The following is a 22,100-nucleotide window of genomic DNA, read 5'->3' as shown; positions in this document are numbered from 1 at the left end:
AAGGACTGTTCAAACCAAGTACAAGTGTTTAGTCCATCATGGCGCGGCCAAACATTTAACTTCACCTTCACACCTGCTTGTTTTCATTTATCTCCATCCTTCTGATTCTAAAGCCCCCATCACACACAGTCTGCTGAGTCACAAGTTTTGTGACGCAACAACGATCTCACCAGCGAGATCGCTGTGTGTGACACCTATCAGCAACCGGCCCCCTTGCCGGGTATCGCTGATCGTGCTCGAATGGCCTGGACATTTTTTGGATCGTTGGTCTCTCGCTGGCCAGCATGCATCGCTGCGTGTGGCAGGCGGGAGAGCAGCGATCAGCGAGCTCCCAGCTCTTTTCCAAGGTAAACAACGGGTTTCTAAACGCCGCGCTTAGAAACCCTCTGTGTACCTTAGATACCAGCACGCTGGTGCAGGGAGCTGGTAACCAAGGTAAACATTGACTTACATTAGTGACGAATTGCCACACGTCGCATCCGTCGTGTGACGGATGCGTCATGTTTTGTCGGCCGCGACGCACACAAAAACGTTACATGTAACTTTTTTTGTGCGTCGTCTCCGCCATTTTCTACTGCGCATGCGCGGCCGAAACTCCGCCCCCTCCTCCCCGGACATTACAATGGGGCAGCGGATGCGATGAAAAACTGCATCCGCTGCCCCCGTTGTGCACGCCTTTCACAGCATGTGACGGTAAAAAAATAAGGAAAACAAACATCTTAATGGAAGTTTACATGGAATTGAACCGCTTTGGCTTTACGGCTTTATATAAAAGTGTCTTACAGTCTTTGGTGAAAATGAATTGTAAAACATAAAAAAAGGAAAATGAGTAAAGTAGACTAAAATCCATAAATTAATAAATAAACCGGCGTACAGACTGGTTTCCAAGGTAAACAGCGGATATCCAGGAGTTGTGCAGCTCTTAGATACCCGATGCTTACCTTGGAAACCAGCGTGCCGTGGCTCCTGGATACCCGACGTTTACATTAGAAACCAGCGTCGCTGGTCCTGATCGCTGGGGCTGTCTATGTGACAGCTCACCAGCGATCAGCCTAACCATGTACCAGCGATCCCATCATGTCGGATTGTTAGTGGGATTGCTGGGACATCATTATGTGTAACGGGGGCTTTAGACAGGTTGGGCTAAACATGATCATATTATGTCATCTACGCCAATATCAATACAAAGCAAAACATTGTCAGAGAACCATCAAAAAGAGGTTTTGGAGATTCTAAGAAGGGAGCAAGTCTTCGCTATTCACAGACGGATATTTGTTTACTGCCCACTGCTGGAAGTCCCCGCCATTTTATTAAATCCATTTTAAATGAATAAACATTCGGCTCTCAGTTTAATTAGATCAGAAATTCCTACGGCCAACACCTCTGCATGAAGGCAAACAATGTAGCAGCAGAAAGGTCATGTAAGTAGGAAAGAGGCAAGCATGGAAGAAGATCATAATCAACTCACCACTTCTTAAGCTGGCAATGCCCAGAGACTGCGCCGTGAGTAACGTTAGTCGGCTGCCCTCATCCTGAATGTAAGCCATCGTACACATTGGATAGACGTTTGCTTGAAGAGGTAATTTACTCAATGTTTGTCTTGGTTGAATCTAATAAATATTTGTCATAAAATGAAGATTAGAGACTAATTTCAGGACAAAATAATCATACATTGATGTATAAGAGACAAACGCTCTTTTTTTGTGGGGGGGGGGCGGGGAGAGATAGAAAAAACCATGTGACATTCATGTCAGAAATCCATTTTTATTGATTTGCAGATGAACATGTTCAGAATAACTATTAAAAAAAAACTACTTTACAGTTGTCAGCTAGAAAAAGATCTACATCCTATGGGGTGGCGTTGTGCAAAACATATGCGACATTAGGTGTTTTCACGCCACTTTAGATCAGCTCTGCCTAAATGGGCAGAGGTGGGGCAGGATTGAGCATGGTCATGCCTGTCTGTCCAATTCATTAAAAGCAGCAATGTGTTTTATGTCAGAATTGTTTCTCCAGTACCTGACCGGAATAGATTTCTGGCGTGGCACACAATACTCACAAAAGGCACCAAATTCATGAACTGGAGTGCGCCTCTTAATTATTTTGCCTTCTCTTCTACTCTACGAAGCCTGAGTGTGCACTACGCCATTCTTGATTAATCTGCCTCATAAATCACCCAAAGCCATTAGAGGCAGGTCTGGGCTGTGCGTCACAGCCAATGTCTGTTGGGTATGGCGTGGGCACACACTGTGCTCCATACACCCTCTACCAACTTGCGCTATACATATCTGTCAGATGTTGTCAAGGGGTTAAAGGGTTTCTTAACCTTTCGGAGAAATTATTTTATTTTTACTTGAAAGCATAAGAGTGATGCCTGAGGTGCTACCACAAATGAGTGGCAATAGTGTATCTTCGGCGCACTCTAATACTATGTTAGTCACTGTGGCTGCAAATCTTGTGGCCGTTAGGCAATCCTTGCATGGGTTCTGGCTGTCAAACAAACAGGCAATCTCTGCATTTGTTGTGGCTGTCGAACAGCCAAGAGACATTCAGTCATGGCGACTGGAATATAGAATACCTTTGGAGTGCTCTAATACTATTAGCACTCAAGCATGTTCGCTCATCGCTAATAAACTGATATTTTTGATGCATTAGGAATATATTCATGGTAATTTTCAGAGAAAACACTAGAAAATGATTGTGTACAGACATAACCCATTATTTATAAAGCACCACTTTTTCAGATACATATGGATGTACTCGAAAAAAGACAGAATCTCAGAGTTCAACTAGGAAAGTGTTAAAAAACAAGGTCAGATCCAAAGTGGCATGGATTAAATTAATTTTATGAAATTTTCAGGTCCTTGCAAATTCAAAACAATTAGAGATTTGATACAAGTGAATCGCAATTAAAAAAAAAATGCCTGCCACCTTTTCATGTATAGCGAGAGATTTAATCAGCCACAGAAGGATGACATGACCTCAAAAGGAGCCACATGAGCTTCCATTGCAGCTATCAAATCACAAGGTGTCTATTGCTTGCAGCTAACACATCACATGGTATAGCACATTCAATAAGGAGGCACTATCACAGCCTGTATAAAAGCCTAAAAAGGGAAGGCAGCAGCCATTTTAGAGTGATAGATGACATCTGAGCACAAAGCTCAGCTATAGAGATCTAGGAAATTCTCACTTGTGGAGTTAGCAGTCTTGTGACGTTGGCTGCCGCAGGGTACTACACATCTGCCTCCTATAGATTTGAATAGAAGGTGGATGTGCAGTACCAAGCCTCGGCTACTACTAGAAGATGGAGCAGCTCGGCAAGTGAGTACTTCCGGCCGGTAGCCGCCACAGATAACAGCTGATTGGAGGGGGTACCGGGTTTTGAGACCACAGCCGATCAGACATTGATGACCTATCGTAAGGATAGGTCATCAGTGTAAAAGTAGCGAACAGCATCTTTCAGTTTCTTGTACTCATTACATATCCAGTGTGGCTGCCTCCTTGATCTGCAAACCTTCATCAAGCTAGCTTTCCACAGGCAGGTGTAAACCAGAGTCTGGCCCAGGTCTAGTGCATCACCTGTCTATATGAAACCTTCCACCACATGACCAAATGAGTTACTAGAGTAAGCACCATATTTCATGGGTACACCTGGTCACTGTGGGGATGGCTTTTACGTTTTGATAAAAAAACAAAACAAAAAACAAAACAAAAAAAAAACAATGTTAGGCTAGTTTCACACTTGCGTTAGGAGGCGCAGCGCACGGCTGCCGTGCAGCTCCTCCCCCTGCCACGCCTCTTCTGGTCAGCTCCTCCTATGGGCGCATGACGCTGCATGTGACCTGCGTACCCAGGCCGTGCGCTGGTATGCTTTTGGCGGCACATGCGCCCCTTTGATGGGTGTGCCGAGTGCACTAAAATGCAACACGGTGAAAACCGGTGAAAACCGCCAAAACGGCGGCCGTGCGCTGTGCCTCCTAACGCAAGTGTGAAACTAGCCTTAACTAGGTACTCTTTTTTAAAGTTGTTACTGATATACTTACTGTAAGGCTATGTTCACACCAGGCGCTTTTCATGAGTTTTTTTTTCTGCAGCAAAACCTGATCTGTTGGCAGGAAAGAAGCTGCGACAACACAGATTTTGCTGCATTTTTGTCCTGCTACATTTGTCTCTTGTGAACGCTGATAATGTATAGGTAAAAAAAACAAAAACATCTCATTCTATTCTAATCAGGTTTAGGCACAAAAAAACAAAACACTATTTTTTGGTACAGATTTTCAGCGCTTTTTCACCACCCATTACTTTCAACGGATGAAAAAAGCAGAAGAAAAAGCTGAAAGAAGTGACAAGCTTCATTGTGCAAAAAACAATGCAAAGCACAAAACACTGATGACAAAAACTCCAGTGTGTCCATGAGATTTCTGAAATCTCATAGGCTTTGCTGGTACTGTAAAAACACAAAATTTGCAAAAATCACGCTGAAAAAACACGTAGTGTGAACATAGCCTAAGGTTTCTATGCATTGTCAGGTAGATGGTTGCAGTTAAATATAACCTAGATAAAAACAAAATGTGTGCTTCAAAAAGGGGAGGGGGGGACATGACGATCAATAGTCCAATCAATATTAGAAACAAAACTTTATTGGTTAAATTACATATGCAAGTAAGCAAGGGAAACAGAAGACAGGTGTTCATATACCTTGCAATGAACACTAAGTAGCAGGCGGACGCGCAGGTACTGTGGAGCCTTTGTATTGATCGTCTACTCCAGGTAATATACCGTTTAATAGTTGTTCACGGTTGCTGACCTTTGGCTGTGTCCACATGGATGTTTGATGCCTGCTACTTGGGTGTTCATTGCAGGGTATATTTGTAGTGATTTAATATATAATCACTATCATACATAGATGTTGTGATTTATGGTTTATATGTTTTATATAGCTCTTACCTGCGAGCCCCGTAGACATTTGGTCTATGTACACGTGTCTTGCTTCCCCTGCTTGCTCACATGTGTATTTTAAGCATTAAAAGTTTTGTTATATTTCTAATATTGATTGGACTTTTTGATCATCATGTTCCTTCTTTCCCCCCTTTTGATTCATGTTGATGACGATTTGTTGCTACTATATAGTAAAATTATTGATATGGTGTAATTTTTGGTCACATTCATACAACTCGGAACCAAATGTGCTACTTTTTTCAGTGAGTTACCTTTAAAGTGTGTGCCTCGCAATTAAAAAAAAAAAATTTTTGCACGCTGGTTTTACTAGTCTAATTGACCACCATACTAGCCACACCTATACTGCGGCCTGCTGCCAAATTTTGTTTTATTTATATGCATCTACCTACATAGCACTTCTTATGCCTTTTTTTGGCAAGAGTTGAGTAATTTGGGTTTAAAACATTGGCTAAAGTTAATTATCGTGTTGTATGAAAAATATGGTGAAATGCAATGAATGGGTAGTATAAAAGAAAACCTATATCACAGCTAAAGTAGGAGCCGCCCATCAGCAACAGAAGCACAACCCCTGGCACAAGTTGTCCTGGCAGTAGTGCTACCAAAGATCACAACTGACATACTTTGCCTACGGTAAACAAGTTAGAAAGGAAGAAGAGGAGGATGCTATGGAACATATGGCACATCTATCCTCAGTCACACAGTAGGACGATGTCACTTCTAAGGCTAGTTTCACATTAGCATTTACGGCCGCAGCGTCGGGCTGTGCACGGCCGCCTCTAAGCCCCGCCTTCGCCGGTAACTCCGCCTACGGGCGCATGACGCTGCATGCGTCCCCTCTCTTTATCACTGGGGATGCAGGCCGTGCACAGTATGCGTTTGGCGGCACATGCGTCCTTTTGACGGTGCACCGAGCGCAACCAAAATGCAACAGGTTGTGTTTGGCGCTGGTCGGCGCACCGTCAAAAAGACGCATGCGCCGCCAAATGCATACTGCGCACGGCCTGCGCCCCCAGTGATAAAGATAGGGGACGCATGCAGCGTCATGCGCCCGTAGGCGGAGCTACCGGCGGAGGCGCGGCAGGGGGCGGGGCTTAGCGGCGGCCGTAAACGCTAATGTGAAACTAGCCAAACAGTGACACCATCAGATTGCGTCCCTAAATTAGAGGGATCATTTCTGCACCGCTTTTTTGAATGTTAAAAAGCATGAAAACTGTCAGTGCACTGTACTATTAAATAGGCACTTGATTATCATGTGGCTACGATCCATTTCCATGGTGAAGTCACTTTAACATTTACTAAGGCTGGGTCGGCATTAAAGAGACTGAAATGAGTTGGATAGAGTCTTAGGAGACCTCAAAGTAGTATGCAGATATTTTCTTGGCAATTGCAGCACCTGATATTCACAGCTAATTTATTTCACACAAATTCTACTTAAAAATATATATAAAAAAAAAAAATTTGCCGAATCTGGTGAATTCGAATGTCAAAAGATTTTTTTTTTTTTTACAAAAATTGTAATTTCAGGAAATAAAAAATCCTACCTGGAATCCATTGAGATCAGAATAAAACTTGTTCTGGCTGTTTACATCTGATGTTATCCTCATAACAATCTCACGATTGAATTCCCCTCGGATGTCCACAATATTAGTCAATTCTGGAGACTGCCCTTCAAGGCCTATGAGGGATGAAGATGTGATACAGTAAACATTATATAATTGAAAACATCACCAAAAATGTTGGTGAAACTTTAGTTTTTTCCAGGAAATTACATTTCTTTTTTGTTTCTTTTTTCAATTCATACCTATGCACCGTGATGTATGTATGCATTTGTGGTGCAGCAGCAAAAAAGGCAAACACAGTTTTAGGATGTATTAAGAGAAGTGGAGAGAAATATAGAGTCTAGATCACATGAAGTAATGATCCCCCTCTACTCCTCCTTGGTGAGGCCTCATCTGGAATACTGTGTACAGTTCTGGGCCCCACATTTTAAAAAAGACATTGAAAAACTGGAGCAAGTTCAGAGAAGAGCTACCAGGATGGTGAGCGGACTACAAAGTATGTCCTACAAGGAACAGATAAGGATCTTGTAATGTTTAGCTTTCAAAAAAGAAGGCTAAAGGTACTGTCACACTAAGCGATATCGCTAGCGATATCGCTATAACTTGTGACGTTATAGCGATATTGCTAGCGATATCGCTGTGTCTGATACTTGCCTACGACCGGCTCCCCCGCTGCTTATCGCTGATCGCGCGAGAACGTTCAGGACTGTTTCTCGTCGTCAGCTTCCTGTGGAGAGACGCGCGTGGAGCCGGGCGGGAGGACGCAGGATCGCCTAGTGTGACAGGTAAGTAGCGACCCCCGTCCCCAGCGATGTCGCTAGTGAGATCTGCCTGTGTGGCAGCTCACTAGCAACCACTTAGCGATGTACCAGCGATCCTGACCGCGTCATATCGCTGGTCGGGATCGCTGGTACATCGCTAAGTGTGACAGTACCTTAAGAGGGGACTTAGGGTACCATTACATTTAGTGATGCATCAGCGATTACGACCACGATATGACCCGGTCAGGATCGCTGGTACATCGCTAAGTGGTTGCTAGTGAGCTGCCACACAGGCAGATCTTGCCAGCGACATAGCAGCAGTCGGCGGTCGTTACTTACCTGTCAGACGCGGTGATGAAGACGTTCTCCCGCTCGCGTCCACGCGTCGCTCGTCGGCGCCAGCAGGAAGCCCAGCAGGAAGTGGCTGAGAAACGGTCCAGGACGTTCTCGCGCGATCAGCGATAACCAGCGGGGGAGCTGGTCGGAGGCAAGTATCACACACAGCGATATCGCTAGCAATATCGCTGCTGCGTCACAAAATCGGTGACGCTTTAGCGATATCGCTAGCGATCTCGCTGTGTGTAACGTGGGCTTTAATAGCGGTCTACAAATATCTGACAGGATGTTACAGTGTAGAGGGATCATCCTAATTCTCATTTACACATGGAAATATGAGACGCAATTGAATGAAACTGAAAGGGAGAAGATACAGATTAGATATTATAAAAAAACCTTTGGACAGTGAGGGTGATCAATGAGTGGAACTGGCTGCCACGAGAGGTGTTGAGTTCTCCTTCAATGGAAGTCTTTAAACAAAGGTTGGACAGACATCTGTCTGAGATGGTTTAGTGAATCTTGCATTGAGCAAGGGAGTTGGACACAATGACTCTGGAGGTCCCTGCCAACTCTTAACATTCTATGATTCTATGTAGTAAATAGAAAAAATTGTGCCACCTCAGCAATTATAGTCCAGTGTGCAGGTAAATCATGATCCGAATGTTCGTATAATAAATGAGAAAAAGTAAAAAAAAACATATATATATTTCCAATTCCTGGTAAAATTTCTTTAAGCTTTATTCCATCATGAATAAGAATCATTCTGATAGAAAGCAGAAAGCGTCATGTTTCGAAAGGATGCAACCGTTCTTTGTCTGTGATAAAGGACGGTTGCATCCATATTTGAAACGCGACGCTTTCTGCTTTCTATCAGAATGATTCTTTTTAATTCATGATGGAATAAAGCTTAAAGAAATTTTACCAGGAATTGGAAATATTTTTTTTTATACTTTTTATGATTCTATGTACATGTTGTATGCCAGTACCCTTACAAACTTTTCCCCTAAAATATTAAACGCACAAATACCCTTATAAACTTATTAGAATGGTAAACATAGATAAACCCTAAAAGTATAAAGGAACATTATTCTGCAAACAAACAGTAAAGTAGATTGTATGGAACAGGTAAGAACACTTGACACAACATGTAGTGTAATCCCAGATCAATCACTGCAGGCGCACATCGTCCTGAAAACTTACCTTGAACACTGTAAAGCCGAACCGTGTGTATGACATGATTGAAGTAACAAACAACTTCACTAAAGATATCGCCACGGGTGACTCTTACAATTGGTGGCTCAGACACATAAGGCTGAAAAGGAAAAAAAAAAAAAGAAAAAAAAAACACTATGTAAGCATCCCCAAGAAAAATTAATCCTTTTTTTTTTTTAATTTGTCAGTTCCTCAAAAGCAGAGGTGCACAACCTGTGGCCCGGTACCACATGTGGCCTTCAATGCCATTTGTGCAGCCCTCATCAATCTAGTCAGATAGGTTGCTCCTATGTTTTCCTGAAAATGGAACCAGGGTTTATTGGATATTTATGCAGTGGTGTTTATGAGGTTTTCTTATGGCCCTTGCTCAATCTGACAATGTGGCCCTCGGACCAAAGAAGGTTGTGTGCCCCTGCCCTGTAGCAATTAGTCCAAGCTTAACACAACTAAACTTTCACTTCATTTTTTATTTGAACATCATATCCCTGCCCTGCCGTGCACTCAGACAGTAGTTTTCCACCACATATGGGGTATAAGCATATTCAGCAGAAATTGCACAACAAATTGTATAGTACATTTTCTCTTTTTACTCTTCTGAAAGTGCAAAATGTTGGCATAAAACAAGTTCGTGGTTTAAAATACGATTTTATATTTTCTTGGCTCAATGTCAAACTTCTGTGAAGCACCTGGGTGTTCAAGGGGCTCACCACATATCTAGATAAATTCTTTGAGGTGTCTATTGTCCAAAATGAGGTCACTTGTTGGACATTTCCACTGTTTAGGCACCTCAGGGGCTCTTCAAAAGCAACATAGCATACGCTCCTGTTTTCATTCAATTTTATGCTCCAAAAGTCGAATGGTGCTCCTTCCCTTCCGAGCCATGCCGTGCACCCAAACAGTAGTTTTCCACCACGTATGGGGTATATGCGTATTCAGGAGTAATTGCACATCAAATTGTATTGTGAATTTTCTCCTGCTACCTTTGTGAAAATGCAAAATTTGGGGTAAAGTAACTTTTTTTGCTCAACTTCTTGAATATGGTTTTGAGCACCTTGAGGGGTGCAGTTTTTAGAATGGTGTCACTTTTGCGCATTTTCTGTCATATAGACCCCTCAAATTCACTCCAAATGTGAGGTGGTCCCTATAAGATTGGTTCTGTAAATTTTGTTGGAAAAATGAGAAATTGGTGGTCAACTTTTAACCCTTAGAAATTCCTAACAAAAAAAAAAAAATGTGGAATACACCATCATGGGGCATCACCAAATGCTACAATAAACCCTGCTTTAGCCAATATTATCGTTGAGATATGTGCATTCATATTACCATTTCTATTCTTATTAGTTAGCATCTAATTAATCCCCAAAAAAATGAATTTTCCAGTGGCTTAAAATTTTAGATACGGCTTTATGTTATATTTCTTAGCCACTAAATAAACATATGACAGGAGCAGTCCTTTCAGCATTAGAAATGTGAAGAGGAAACCCTCATTTCCATAAACTGCTGGCAGGAAAGTATAATGATATGCACAAGTTCAGATGGATTTTTTTCCTTTAGCAAGATGCACATGGTGAGGAATACAAAACACAAAACAGTGCCCAGCGCTGAACATCAGTGCATGCGACAACACAGAGGAGGAAAGACGCCCACAGAGGAGAAAATGAGTGTAACTTTAAATAAATGGTTTAACGGTTTCTGAAATCTAGTGTGACATTATGATAATGACATGTCTGTGTGCACAGCAGAGAGGACACCGCTCAGCCACAACATACACAGCCTCATCCGCAGTCAGCTCTGTCAATAATAGTGATTGCTATGGGATTTTATACAAGAACCTTCTAAACATTTTCCTTCTACAGTAATAATAAATGATGATAGAAATAGTCATTACCGTCTATCCAATGCAACATTAAAGGGAATCCGTCAGCAGGTTTTCACAGTGTAATCTGAGGGCAGCATGAGATAGGGACTGAGACACTGAATTCAGCAATGTGTCACTTATTAGGCTGTGTGCTGATTCAATACATTGAGTGTCTTATCAGCAGATCATCACTGCTGGACTAGGTGCCTGTGTGCCAAGTGGTCTGACTCCACCCCCTCCTCTGATAAGCCTCTCACTGTCAATAGACAATGTACATACAATGGGTGGGACTAGCTTTCTCAGCTCTGCTTCATGTTACAGCTAAAAACTCTATATCGCAACTGCTGCCCCCAGTAAACTAAGTGATACATTACTGGACTCAGGGTCTCTTTTCCTAAATTATGATGCTCTCAGATGAGGTAGCAAAAACCTGGTGATGGCTTTAAGTTCCATCCTTTTTTGCCCATGCCCTGGGCTGGAGGAATCAACAAAAACTTCAATGGCCAACATTTTTTTTTTTCAACTTTGTAAGGCTTGTCAGGGTTCAGGTGGATCATTTCTGGCACTACAGGTACGAAAATGAACCAGCGGTCACATATACTAATAGCAATAGAAAGGTGGGGTCCAGTACAGAGCCTTCACTACTGCTCCTGATGTTAACTGCAGTGCTGACATCTCAACAACGCTGCAGCCAATGACCTCAATGGCTCTCAGTGGCTCATGTTGTTAACTCAGGCAGAGCTTCTGAGTTAGATTATGGGCTTCAGTGCTGTCTAGGTAACGTCAAAACTGCAGAAAATAACAGTCTTACGGAGCAGCGGCCAAGATTCAGTACTAGACCTGGGGAAGGCAAGTATAGATTTTGCTTGTTTTTTTCATAGCAAAGAAAACAAATTGAAGCCCAGGGAGCAATCAGAGCTGTCAAATTTCACATTAAAAAATTGCATACGGTAGATCTTTAACTTGATGAGACAGGGGTAAATACTAGTGATGAGCGAGTATACTCGTTGCTCTGGTTTTCCCCAGCATCCTTGGGTGTTCTCCGAGTATCTGGGCGTGTAGGACAGCCTGAATACATGTGGGGATTCCCTAACAAACAGGCAATCCCCACATGTAATCAGGCTGTCCAGGAGCAGCAAATCAGGCAGCTGCGGCGCCACAAACTAAATCGCCCAAATACTCGGAGATCACCTGACCATGCTCGGGAAAACCAGAGCAACGAGTATACTGGCTTATCACTAGTATTTACCTTTAAAATGAATGTCAGAATAGCTGGATAATCTATTGTGAATGTTTTTCTGCACACTAATAAAATGCTCATTTGAGGGTGGTTCAGCCATTGTGAAAAGGGTTTTTAAAGGATATTCACCAGTGCAAAAAGGTCAATTATCTATTTAACAATGTATTGGTGACACACACTTTAAAAAAATATATGAAAATTCAGAAGGAAAAAAAAAAAAAAAAAGTCTGGGAATATTTGAATTTATGACCCATTTAAGATACATTCAAATGTAGAAACAATCCATGCGTCCATTTGACAGGTCAGGCATACCTTGGCATCAGCATCGGGCAGGAACAGGTAAGCTCCACTTTTATCCCTGTTGCTTGTAGTACCATACCAGCTAAATTCCACCCTCACGTTATGAATTTTTCCATCTTCTTTTAGTTTTATTTGCTAAAAAAAAGTTAAACCATTTTAATATCAAAGACCAAAAGTAGAAAAGGGTGGGTGTTATCTGTTCTGTTACTTTTAATGCATTGTCAAAAAATTACTTTTTATGTTAATATTTGTTATTTTTTTTTCTAATTTTGATAACATTCATTTCTTAAAAAATAAAAATAAAATTTTTTTTGCTCTTTTCACTTTAGCCATTGAGCCTCAATCAGCAGACCTTTTTTTATATTGTAGAGTTCACCATGCAGCGGTCATCTCATTATAAAGAGGCAGAATTACAATAGAACGTAACTCCTCTATCAGGATAGCTCTATGACAAATACAGTCATGGCCAAAAGTATTGACACCCCTGCAATTCTGTCAGATAATACTCAGTTTCTTCCTGAAAATGATTGCAAACACAAATTCTTTGGTATCATTATCTTCATTTAATTTATCTCCAAAGACCAGAATGTTCCTGTGTCTACCGTGTGCAGTGTCATCAAGAATTTAAAGCCCATGGCACTGTGGCTAACCTCCCTAGATGTCGATGGAAAAGAAAAATTGACAAGAGATTTCAATGCAAGATTGTGCGGATGTTGGATAAAGAACCTCGACTAACATCTGAACAAGTTCAAGCTGCCCTGCAGTCCGAGGGTACAACAGTGTCAACCCGTACTATCCGTCGGTGTCTGAATGAAAAGGGACTGTAAGGTAGGAGACCCAGGAAGATCCCACTTCTTACCCCGAGACATAAAAAAGCCGGCTGGAGTTTGCCAAAACTTACCTGAAAAAGCCTAAAACATTTTGGAGGAATGTTCTCTGGTCAGATGAGACAAAAACAGAGCTTTTTGGGCTAAGGCATCAACATAGAGTTTACAGGAGAAAAAAAGAGGCATTCAAAGAAAAGAACACGGTCCCTACAGTCAAACATGGCAGAGGTTCCCTGATGTTGCTTTGCTGCCTCTGACACTGGACTGCTTGACCGTGTGCATGGCATTATGAAGTCTGAAGACTACCAACAAATTTTGCAGCTTAATGTAGGGCCCAGTGTGAGAAAGCTGGGTCTCCCTCAGAGGTCATGGGTCTTCCAGCAGGACAATGACCCAAAACACACTTCAAAAAGCACTAGAAAATGGTTTGAGAGAAAGCACTGGAGACTTCTAAGGTGGCCAGCAATGAGTCCAGACCTGAATCCCATAGAACACCTGTGGAGAGATCTAAAAATGGCAGTTTGGAGAAGGCACCCTTCAAATATCAGGGACCTGGAGCAGTTTGCCAAAGAAGAATGGTCTAAAATTCCAGCAGAGCATTGTAAGAAACTCATTGATGGTTACCGGAAGCGGTTGGTCGCAGTTATTTTGGCTAAAGGTTGTGCAACCAAGTATTAGGCTGAGGGTGCCAATACTTTTGTCTGGCCCATTTTGGGAGTTTTGTGTGAAATGATCAATGTTTTGCTTTTTGCTTCATTCTCTTTTGTGTTTTTTCATTTAAGACAAATTAAATGAAGATAATACCAAAGAATTTGTGTTTGCAATCATTTTCAGGAAGAAACTGAGTATTATCTGACAGAATTGCAGGGGTGTCAATACTTTTGGCCATGACTGTAGGTGATGGACACGGCTCCTCTTCTTCCCTGTGCTACATAATGGTCTCTACGCAGATTACGGAGCATGTCCACAAACACACCAATGCCTGGCTGCAGGATCTGGAAATCTCTGAAGTACTGTTGGACATGATGGCCTTCCCAATAATTATAAAAAATGACGTATTGCATTTAACCAACTGTATCAAATTTTTTTATGATGCAAACCTTAAATATAGCATCTGACCCACAAAAGCAGATTACAATAGATTCAAATTGTTATGCTAATAAAGTAAAATTATTTTCTATGAGTAATGCAAATCTTAAAAAGTTGTGTTGAAAACATTTTTTTAAAAATTGATGTTTTTGTTTAAACAAAGATCCTGTCAAATTCGCCAACAGAACGATTATTCACTTTTGCATTAAGAGTCTCTTACCTCCAGTAATCCAGAGTTCTGTGAAAACCAAAGCTTTAAATAGGAATTCTCTATAGTTAAGTCGGTGACTATATTATCCAGCTCATTGACGTGGAAGAGTCCATCAGACAGGACTTTGTTATTTCTGCCTCTGGTAAAGAGTGTGTAATCAGCCTTCGCAGACTCTGCATCTTCACCTTCCACAAGCTGGTAGACCGCTAAGCCAAGAGGTGGCAAGTGGGCCACAAAAGAAACCTAAAGAGCACAATTGGTGAGACAAAAGATATACAAGAAATTCTGAATAGTCAAAAATAAAGCTACACAGAAAATGTCCCCAAGTCACCATTAACAATGCAAAAGCTAGATCTAATAGTAAGAAAAGGTAGGATAACAATTTCCAGAAGACAAAGACTCCCAGCTAAATTTGCTCACAGGAGATGTGAGGTGGTGACATTTTCCCAACATAAGTCTATCAGACTTGGGCCTTATTCAGACAGTCATATTTCTCTTACGCAAAAACGGTCCGAGTTTCATAATGATTTTTGATTAGAGAGATATCAGTTTGGTCAGTGTCAGTTTTCACCATAAGGGCTTATACCCATTTGCGAGAAAAAAGGACGAGTGCAATCTGAGAAAAATTAGATTGCACTCTGACCAATGTTATTCAATAGGTGACATCTCATCTGCTATTTTTTTCTCAGCCGAAATCGGACTGAGGAAAAAAATTGCAGCATGTTGCGATTTGCTGCATATCTCGGACGAGACTCGCCAATGCAAGTCAATGGATGTGAGAAAAAACAACAACAGCACTCACATCATCTGTATGCCATCCGTTTTTTACAGATCCCTTATCCTATGGCATAGAACACTGTAAATGGTCCTGTAAATGATTGTAGAATAATAGTTCCAGAGAAAATACATTGCATAAGGCTTTAAAAAAAAAAAAAATCCAATGCCACTCGCATTGTACTCGCGTGGCACTCGTCCGTTTTCTCGGTCCAGATATCGAACAGTCTGGTTTTTCATTAAATCATCATGATACATTTCTGTTTCCTTGGTGTTTTGTGGCGGGACTGTGGGTAGGGTCTTCGGCATAGTCTTAGCTTTAGCTAGTACTCTCGCTGGTGGCGGTCTTCATGAAAATGGCACCGGTGCATGCTATGAATGAGTGAATCACCGGAGGAAAAAACAAAAATACAAGCTAAGTCCAGAAAACCGGAGAGGTTGGTAGCTAGCGGATTGCAGACCCCTGATCCTATTCACAACAACTAACAGTAGCCGTGGGCTGTTCCTACGGTGGTCCTAGACACCTCGTTCACAGCCGGAGAACTAAATAAACCTAAAGAAAGAAAGGGGAAATCTAAACTGCCCCAGAGCAGACTCTAAAGCAATAGACAGCCCCCAACATGTATAGACGGTGAAAACAGATGAAAACACAAACACAGACAGAAAGACAGGCTGAGCAAACGATGGGGCCCTCACTAACTAGATAGGACAGGAAAGAAAAGCAACTGTCTGCAATCACGCAAAAACCCTGCCAAAAATAATGTCCAACACGTCTGATAGAAAAGGCCCTGAAGTCACTAGACTTCAAAATCACTATATCAGCACTCAGGTATATTCTGAAAACAGAGCAAAGAGATCAACTGATCAGAGACAAAAATGGAGTTCAGCCAGTCCCAACCAGGGCTGGCTGAACACAAACACCAAGCAAACCAGATAAAATCTCATGGAAAAATAGCAGAGCAAAAACTTAGCTTTAGTAGACAGGACTAAACTGGAGGCCAGAGCTTAGAGCAGAAAGGATCACCAGCAACCCAGCAGGGCGTCGGCAGCCTTATATCCACTCAGATTCCAGATGTCCAATCATACTCCACCTGTTCAGATGACAGGTTTTTCCCATCCAAATCAATTTCACTACCACCTTTCACCAGCAGAGGGAGTTCATCGGACATCAAAGGTGAAGGAGAAAATGAGCTCATAACAGGTGCATGTGCAGATCGACCTCTGGGAGTCTTCAGGACAATGGCGCCGGAGGTGTCGCATGCGCAGAATGAGATCTTGGCTCGTCACGAGCACCACGAAGACTGCGCCAGCAAGAGTGCTGCCCACAGCTACGACGGCGCCAGCCCAAAATTTAAATAAATGCATGATGATGGACGCAACAGAGGCAGAAGGGCTAAAGAATGAGGCAAAGAAAGACCATGCATTTATAAAGGATCACCATAAAATACAAATAAGTATCTCAAAAAATAGTGCAAATAAATACTTTATTGTTCATAAAACAAAAATAGGATACACCACACAATAGTAAAAACACTTAAAAAGGGACAAACACAGACCCTACAGATCAATAAAAGATTATCAGTACAAATACAACCACGGGTTTCTGATACTTGATTAGAGAAACAATGAACATAATATATAGAAATGCTGCTAATATAGCCCTGACTAAAACAGGCAGATATAATCCATTTCCACAGGGGGTTAGATTCACTGACATCCCTGTTCTATCCTATACTCATATACACCACAAGGGGAAATAGTATGGTGGAACTATGATCATATACTATCTCAGCAGAGAGAAAACCCAATACTGCAGCCGGGATTCAAGCATACTGAATAGGGAGATAGCCTGAACTCAATAAAGTGGAAAAAATACATCACCACAGACCAGTCCTGTCAAAGAGAATGAATCATTCGCCCCCGTCATGTAAATGCAGCAGTGCAGCCAAAGTGGTGTATGATAACCCACACGTTCCGACACTCAAAGTGTCTTTTTCAAGGTGAGTGTGAGGCAGAAGGGCCGTGACTGAGCCTTCTGAGCCGAAGACCCTACACCCACAAATTCTGACCCAAAGCACCAAGGAAATCGAAGTTTATCGTGATGATTTAACGAAAACCAAGCTACAGATTTTTACATTACAGGTATGTATTAAATCAGTATGACAGCACCATTCTGCCCAAACTTTTAGTTTAACATAGAGAGAACCTGTCACCAGGATCATCTAAGTGGTTAAACAGCAGTGATTGGAGCAAGCTGATGCATTGAATGCATCTCCTGGGTATGATACAGGCTCAGCTCCTGAGCCGGCACCATACACCGACACACAGCATGACACATTCTATTACTTCACAGGTCAGTAAGGGGTTAAAATAAGTATTGAAATCTTTTGCTTTTCACACACGCCACTTAACCCAATACCTCCTGTTCTTTTCAACAGCCACATAGAGAGGCAGCAATACACTGTTTTTGACTCATTGACTATAGCAGTGTTTTGTGGCCAAGCACTGTGAAAGGAAGGTTAATAGATGAACTTTGATCATGATCTATTGTGACTAATGGATCCTATGTAATCTGCTGGATATTGAAGTTTTACCTCTCATTGCAATCCTGGCTGACTATACTACTACTCAAAAGTATTCTGTACAGAACAGGCAGTAAGAGCCTCGTGCTAAGCTTACAGGCCAGTGTGAATATAATTTATGCATACAGATTTCCCATAAAGTGGAAAATTGACAAGAACATTATTCAAAATTTTCTAAACATATTTACCATAAAACATAATTTAAATAACAGACCATATACTGACACTAATCCTTTAAAACTCTTTAAATGAGTGAAACGTGGACCTTCATTGTTTCTATGTAAATGGAACATTGGAATCAGTTTTAGAGCAAAGATACTTACTACAATGTTAATAAGTGTTTTCACAGGCGGCTAACTGTGCACCCATAAATATCCTCCCTCACGTAATGGTCAGGGCTGAAAGCACATATCATCGGGTCATATTCTACATGAAGAATCAAGCTGCCCTACATCCAGAAACTCCTGATCATGGAGAGCAGCATTACGAGATCACACACAATATATACACTGTCACATTCAAAAAAAAAAAAAAATCAAGGGGATCATCTGTGACATTTTCTTCTACTACCAAAAAATTAATAAGTAGCAGCAATCACAATGTACTCAGGTTATTAAAAAACAAAGATGACTAATTCCAGAGTTTAGAAAAGCATATTTGTGCTAATCGATACCTGGTAAGTGTCTGGAGACATAGCTGTAGCGCCATCCCATACCACGCTGATTTGGGCCTTTAGAGTTTTTCCAGCAGCAGTTAGGACTTTTGTTTTTGGTGAACTGACATATACAGAAACCACTGAAATACGCTCTTGTTCAAATGGGTTATGAATGACAAGAGACCTATAAAAAGCAAATAAGTGAAACCATAACTAACAACAAAGTACAAAAAAACAACAGTAAAAACGGTGATACTTCACGTTTGCAACGTCCCAAGCCGTCAGTAGATATAGAGTACTGGACTCATTATTTGCAGCAGAGCGACCTTGTAGACCCCTTAGATGTTTGGGCAGGGTGTGACTGCAAACTCTGCCCAAACCTGTCCCTAAAGGCACCTATGGTTAACGCAAATGCATCAAAAGAAAACAGCACTTCTGTTGTATTTTGACATATTAAAGAGGACTTTCACTGAGTTTTTCATGCTGAACTGGACACAATATAACAGTGGCTGCAGAACGGAATAAAATGAGTATTTTCTAGCTATGCATACACTATTACATGGTGTTTTCAGTTCAATGTGAAAAATTTGGTGAAAGGTCCTGTTTAAATGCTCTGCTATTGGCTAGGAGTACAACCAGTTTTGCTTCTTTTTTAATTTCGGAGGTTTTGGAGCAGAAAGTATTAAGTTACGTACCGGTAACGGTATTTTTTGGAAGACCATGACAGCACCACGAGAGAGGGGATCCGCCCTTCAGGAGCAGGAAACCTACAGATACAAAAGGGCGGCACCTCTCCCACGCATCAGTTGGATTACAGAGCTTGAGAGGCTACCATGGTAAGTGCACAGCATTAACACACTATATACAATCTATCCTATTTACAGTTTTTATACCATCTCCCACATAAGGTAAATCCGTGAAACAATCTTCTAAAGGAGTGCACCCCTATACGTGAACAAGGGAGGGAACTAAGGGTGCTGTCATGGGCTTCCGAAAAATACTGTTACCGGTACGTAACTTAATACTTTATTCGGACTCCCATGACAGCACCACGAGAGAATTACAGAGATGTAAACTAACTTAGGGAGGGACTACAGCCTGCAGCACCCTTAGCCCAAAGGTGAGATCCGAGGAGGCACCCATGTCTAACAGATAGTGGTTAAAAAAGGTGGAAGGAGATGACCAGGTGGCCGCCTTACATATCTGGTCAATTGACACTCCAGATCTCTCTGCCCAAGATGACGCCATGGCACGAGTGGAATGCGCCCTCAAATTCTGTGGAGCCGGACCGCCACCTGCTGTGTAGGCAAGAGAGATAGCCTCCCTAATCCTCTTTGCTAACGTGCGTTTCGATACTCTACACCCTTTCCTGGGACCTTGGAAGGATAGAAATAATGCATTCTCTTTCCTCCAAGGATCAGTGGCTGATAAATATTTAAGCAGGCATCTTCTAACATCTAATGCCTGAAGCTTTTGTTCCTTAGGATTGGTCGGATTAGGGAGGAAGGAAGGCAGAACTCTCTCGTGTCCTGTGAAAGTGTGATGCTGCTTTGGGAAGGTATGCTGGGTCCGGCCTTAGGATTAGTCTATCCTGTAAGAATTCTGTGTAAGGGGGCAATCTGGAAAGTGCCTGTATATCGCTTATTCTACGTGCGGATGTTATCGCTACCAGAAAGGCTGTCTTAAGTGATATAACCTTAAGTGAGGCCGAATCTAGAGGTTCGAATGGTTTTTCTGTCATGGCTGTAAGGAATAAATTTAAGTCCCATGGTATACATTGGCCTTGTGTATGGGTCTAGATCTAGCAGCCGCTTTGATGAATCTGGCCACCCAATAGTTGCTGGCAATACCACATGTAAATAGGGCCCCCAAGGCTGAAACCAGTACTTTTAATGTACTTGTGGAGAGACCCAGTTCGAGACCCCTCTGGAGGAATTCCAGAATTTGTTTTGTGGGTATTCCATCCCGGACATTAAACTCAAAGGTGGACAGGAATCGCCTCCAGGTTCTAGCATAGATATTTGTAGTAGTTTGTTTTCTGCTTTTCAGGAGGGTATTAATTAAATTTTTGGAGAACCCTCTATTCTTCAATAGTGCCCTCTCAAACACCACGCCGTCAAATGGAGTCCCGCTACCTGTGGGTGGTTGACTGGCCCCTGGTAGAGGAGATCCGGAGGGTTCGGCAGTACCCAGGGATCACATACCGACATGGTCCTCAACCATGCGAACCAGGTCCTTCTGGGCCAGAAGGGGGCAATTAATATGACTCTTGCTCGATCTTCCCTGATCTTTCTTACTATCAGAGGTAAGAGGCTTAATGGTGGAAAGGCATATGCCAGAGAGAAGTCCCATTTTATTAGGAAGGCGTCCACTGCCAGTGGATTTTCCCTGGGGTTCAGAGAGCAGAATGTTTTTTCCTTTCTGTTTTCTTTGGTGGCAACGAGGTCTACCTCCGGCTGACCCCGTTTGCGGACAATCAGGTTGTAAATGTCCGTGTTTAATGCCTTGCCTTAGGGCCCTGCGACTTAGAAAGTCTGCCTTCATGTTGTCTTTCCCCCTGATGTGGAGCGCAGTTAAAGATTGAAAATTTTCCTCGGCTATCTGAGACGTTCCGTTATCTGCATCAGGGCCTCGGAGCGTGTTCCCCCTTGGTGGTTGATATAGGCTACTGCTACCTGGTTGTCCGAGAGGATCCTCACATGATGACCCTGTAGGTACATAATGAGTTTTTTAACTGCTAACTCAATCACCAACAGTTCCTTCTGGTTAGATGAGGTCTCAGCATCGGAGTCCCAATGTCTCTGTACCACTATGTCCCCCATATGGGCCCCCCAACCCAAGGAGCTAGCATCTGTGGCTATTATGCGGGTTATCGACGTCACCCAGGGCACCCCTGAGGATAACTTTTTGTCATCGAGCCACCATCTAAGAGATGTAAGAGTCAAAGGGCTTAGAGACACCTCACCCTGTAGAGACGCCGCTAAGGCCCTGCTACTAAGTAGGACGTCTCTCTCAAGGGATCTAGTGTGAAATTGTGCCCACCTGACCGCTGGGATACATGAGAGGTTAGAGAGCCTAACAGCGACATGGCTTGTCTGAGGGTCATGGAGGATCTATTAATTGCCCGAAGTACCTGCTATTGTATATGTTCTAATTTATCTGATGGCAAAAGACACTGCTGAGTTTCTGAATTTAACAGTAAGCCTAGAAACTTTTGGACTCTTAGGGGCTGAAATCGGGATTTCTCGTAATTATCCATCCGAGGCTCTCTAGTCTGGATCTAGCCTTCTCTATCTGGGATAGACAATGGTCCACAGAGTTCCCCACAATCATAAAATCGTCTAAGTACGGGACAATCAAAATATTAGCCTCCCGCAAATGAGACATGACTTCGGCCACTATTTTCGTAAATACCCGGGGCGCTGCCGAGAGACCAAAGGGAAGAGCTCTAAACTGAAAATGACGGATCAAACTGTCTATTGAAACCGCTACTCTCAGGAACTGCTGGAAGTCTGCGTGGATAGGCACATGATAGTACGCGTCTTTCAAATCCACGACTGGCATAAAACACCCTTCAAACAACAGCTTTATTGTTGAACTGATGGATTCCATCTTAAAGGTGCGATTAACCAAAAATTCATTGAGGGAACGTAAATTAATAATGGTTCTAAATGTTTTATCCGGTTTTTGGATCAGGAATAAGGGAGAGTAGAAGCCTCTACCTCTCTCCGATT

General features: G+C 42.3%; 1 protein-coding gene across 1 annotated transcript in view; it reads right to left on the bottom strand.

The window, feature by feature from the left end:
• Positions 1-22,100, bottom strand: part of MAN2A1 (mannosidase alpha class 2A member 1) — a 195,345-nt gene that overhangs the window by 13,853 nt on the left and 159,392 nt on the right. Inside the window, exons 13-18 of the mRNA XM_073549319.1 lie at positions 18,385-18,550; positions 14,365-14,598; positions 12,241-12,363; positions 8,819-8,930; positions 6,504-6,637; positions 1,469-1,610 (exon numbers count right to left, since the gene is read on the bottom strand). Of these exons, the coding sequence (XP_073405420.1) occupies positions 1,469-1,610; positions 6,504-6,637; positions 8,819-8,930; positions 12,241-12,363; positions 14,365-14,598; positions 18,385-18,550 (911 nt within the window). The remainder of the gene's footprint in view (positions 1-1,468; positions 1,611-6,503; positions 6,638-8,818; positions 8,931-12,240; positions 12,364-14,364; positions 14,599-18,384; positions 18,551-22,100) is intronic.

The sequence above is a fragment of the Dendrobates tinctorius genome, unplaced genomic scaffold (assembly GCF_039654945.1).
Source record: "Dendrobates tinctorius isolate UK_male_01 unplaced genomic scaffold, ASM3965494v1 ptg000003l, whole genome shotgun sequence".
Classification (NCBI taxonomy): Eukaryota; Metazoa; Chordata; class Amphibia; order Anura; family Dendrobatidae; genus Dendrobates; species Dendrobates tinctorius.
This window is presented reverse-complemented; position numbering and strand designations above follow the sequence as displayed.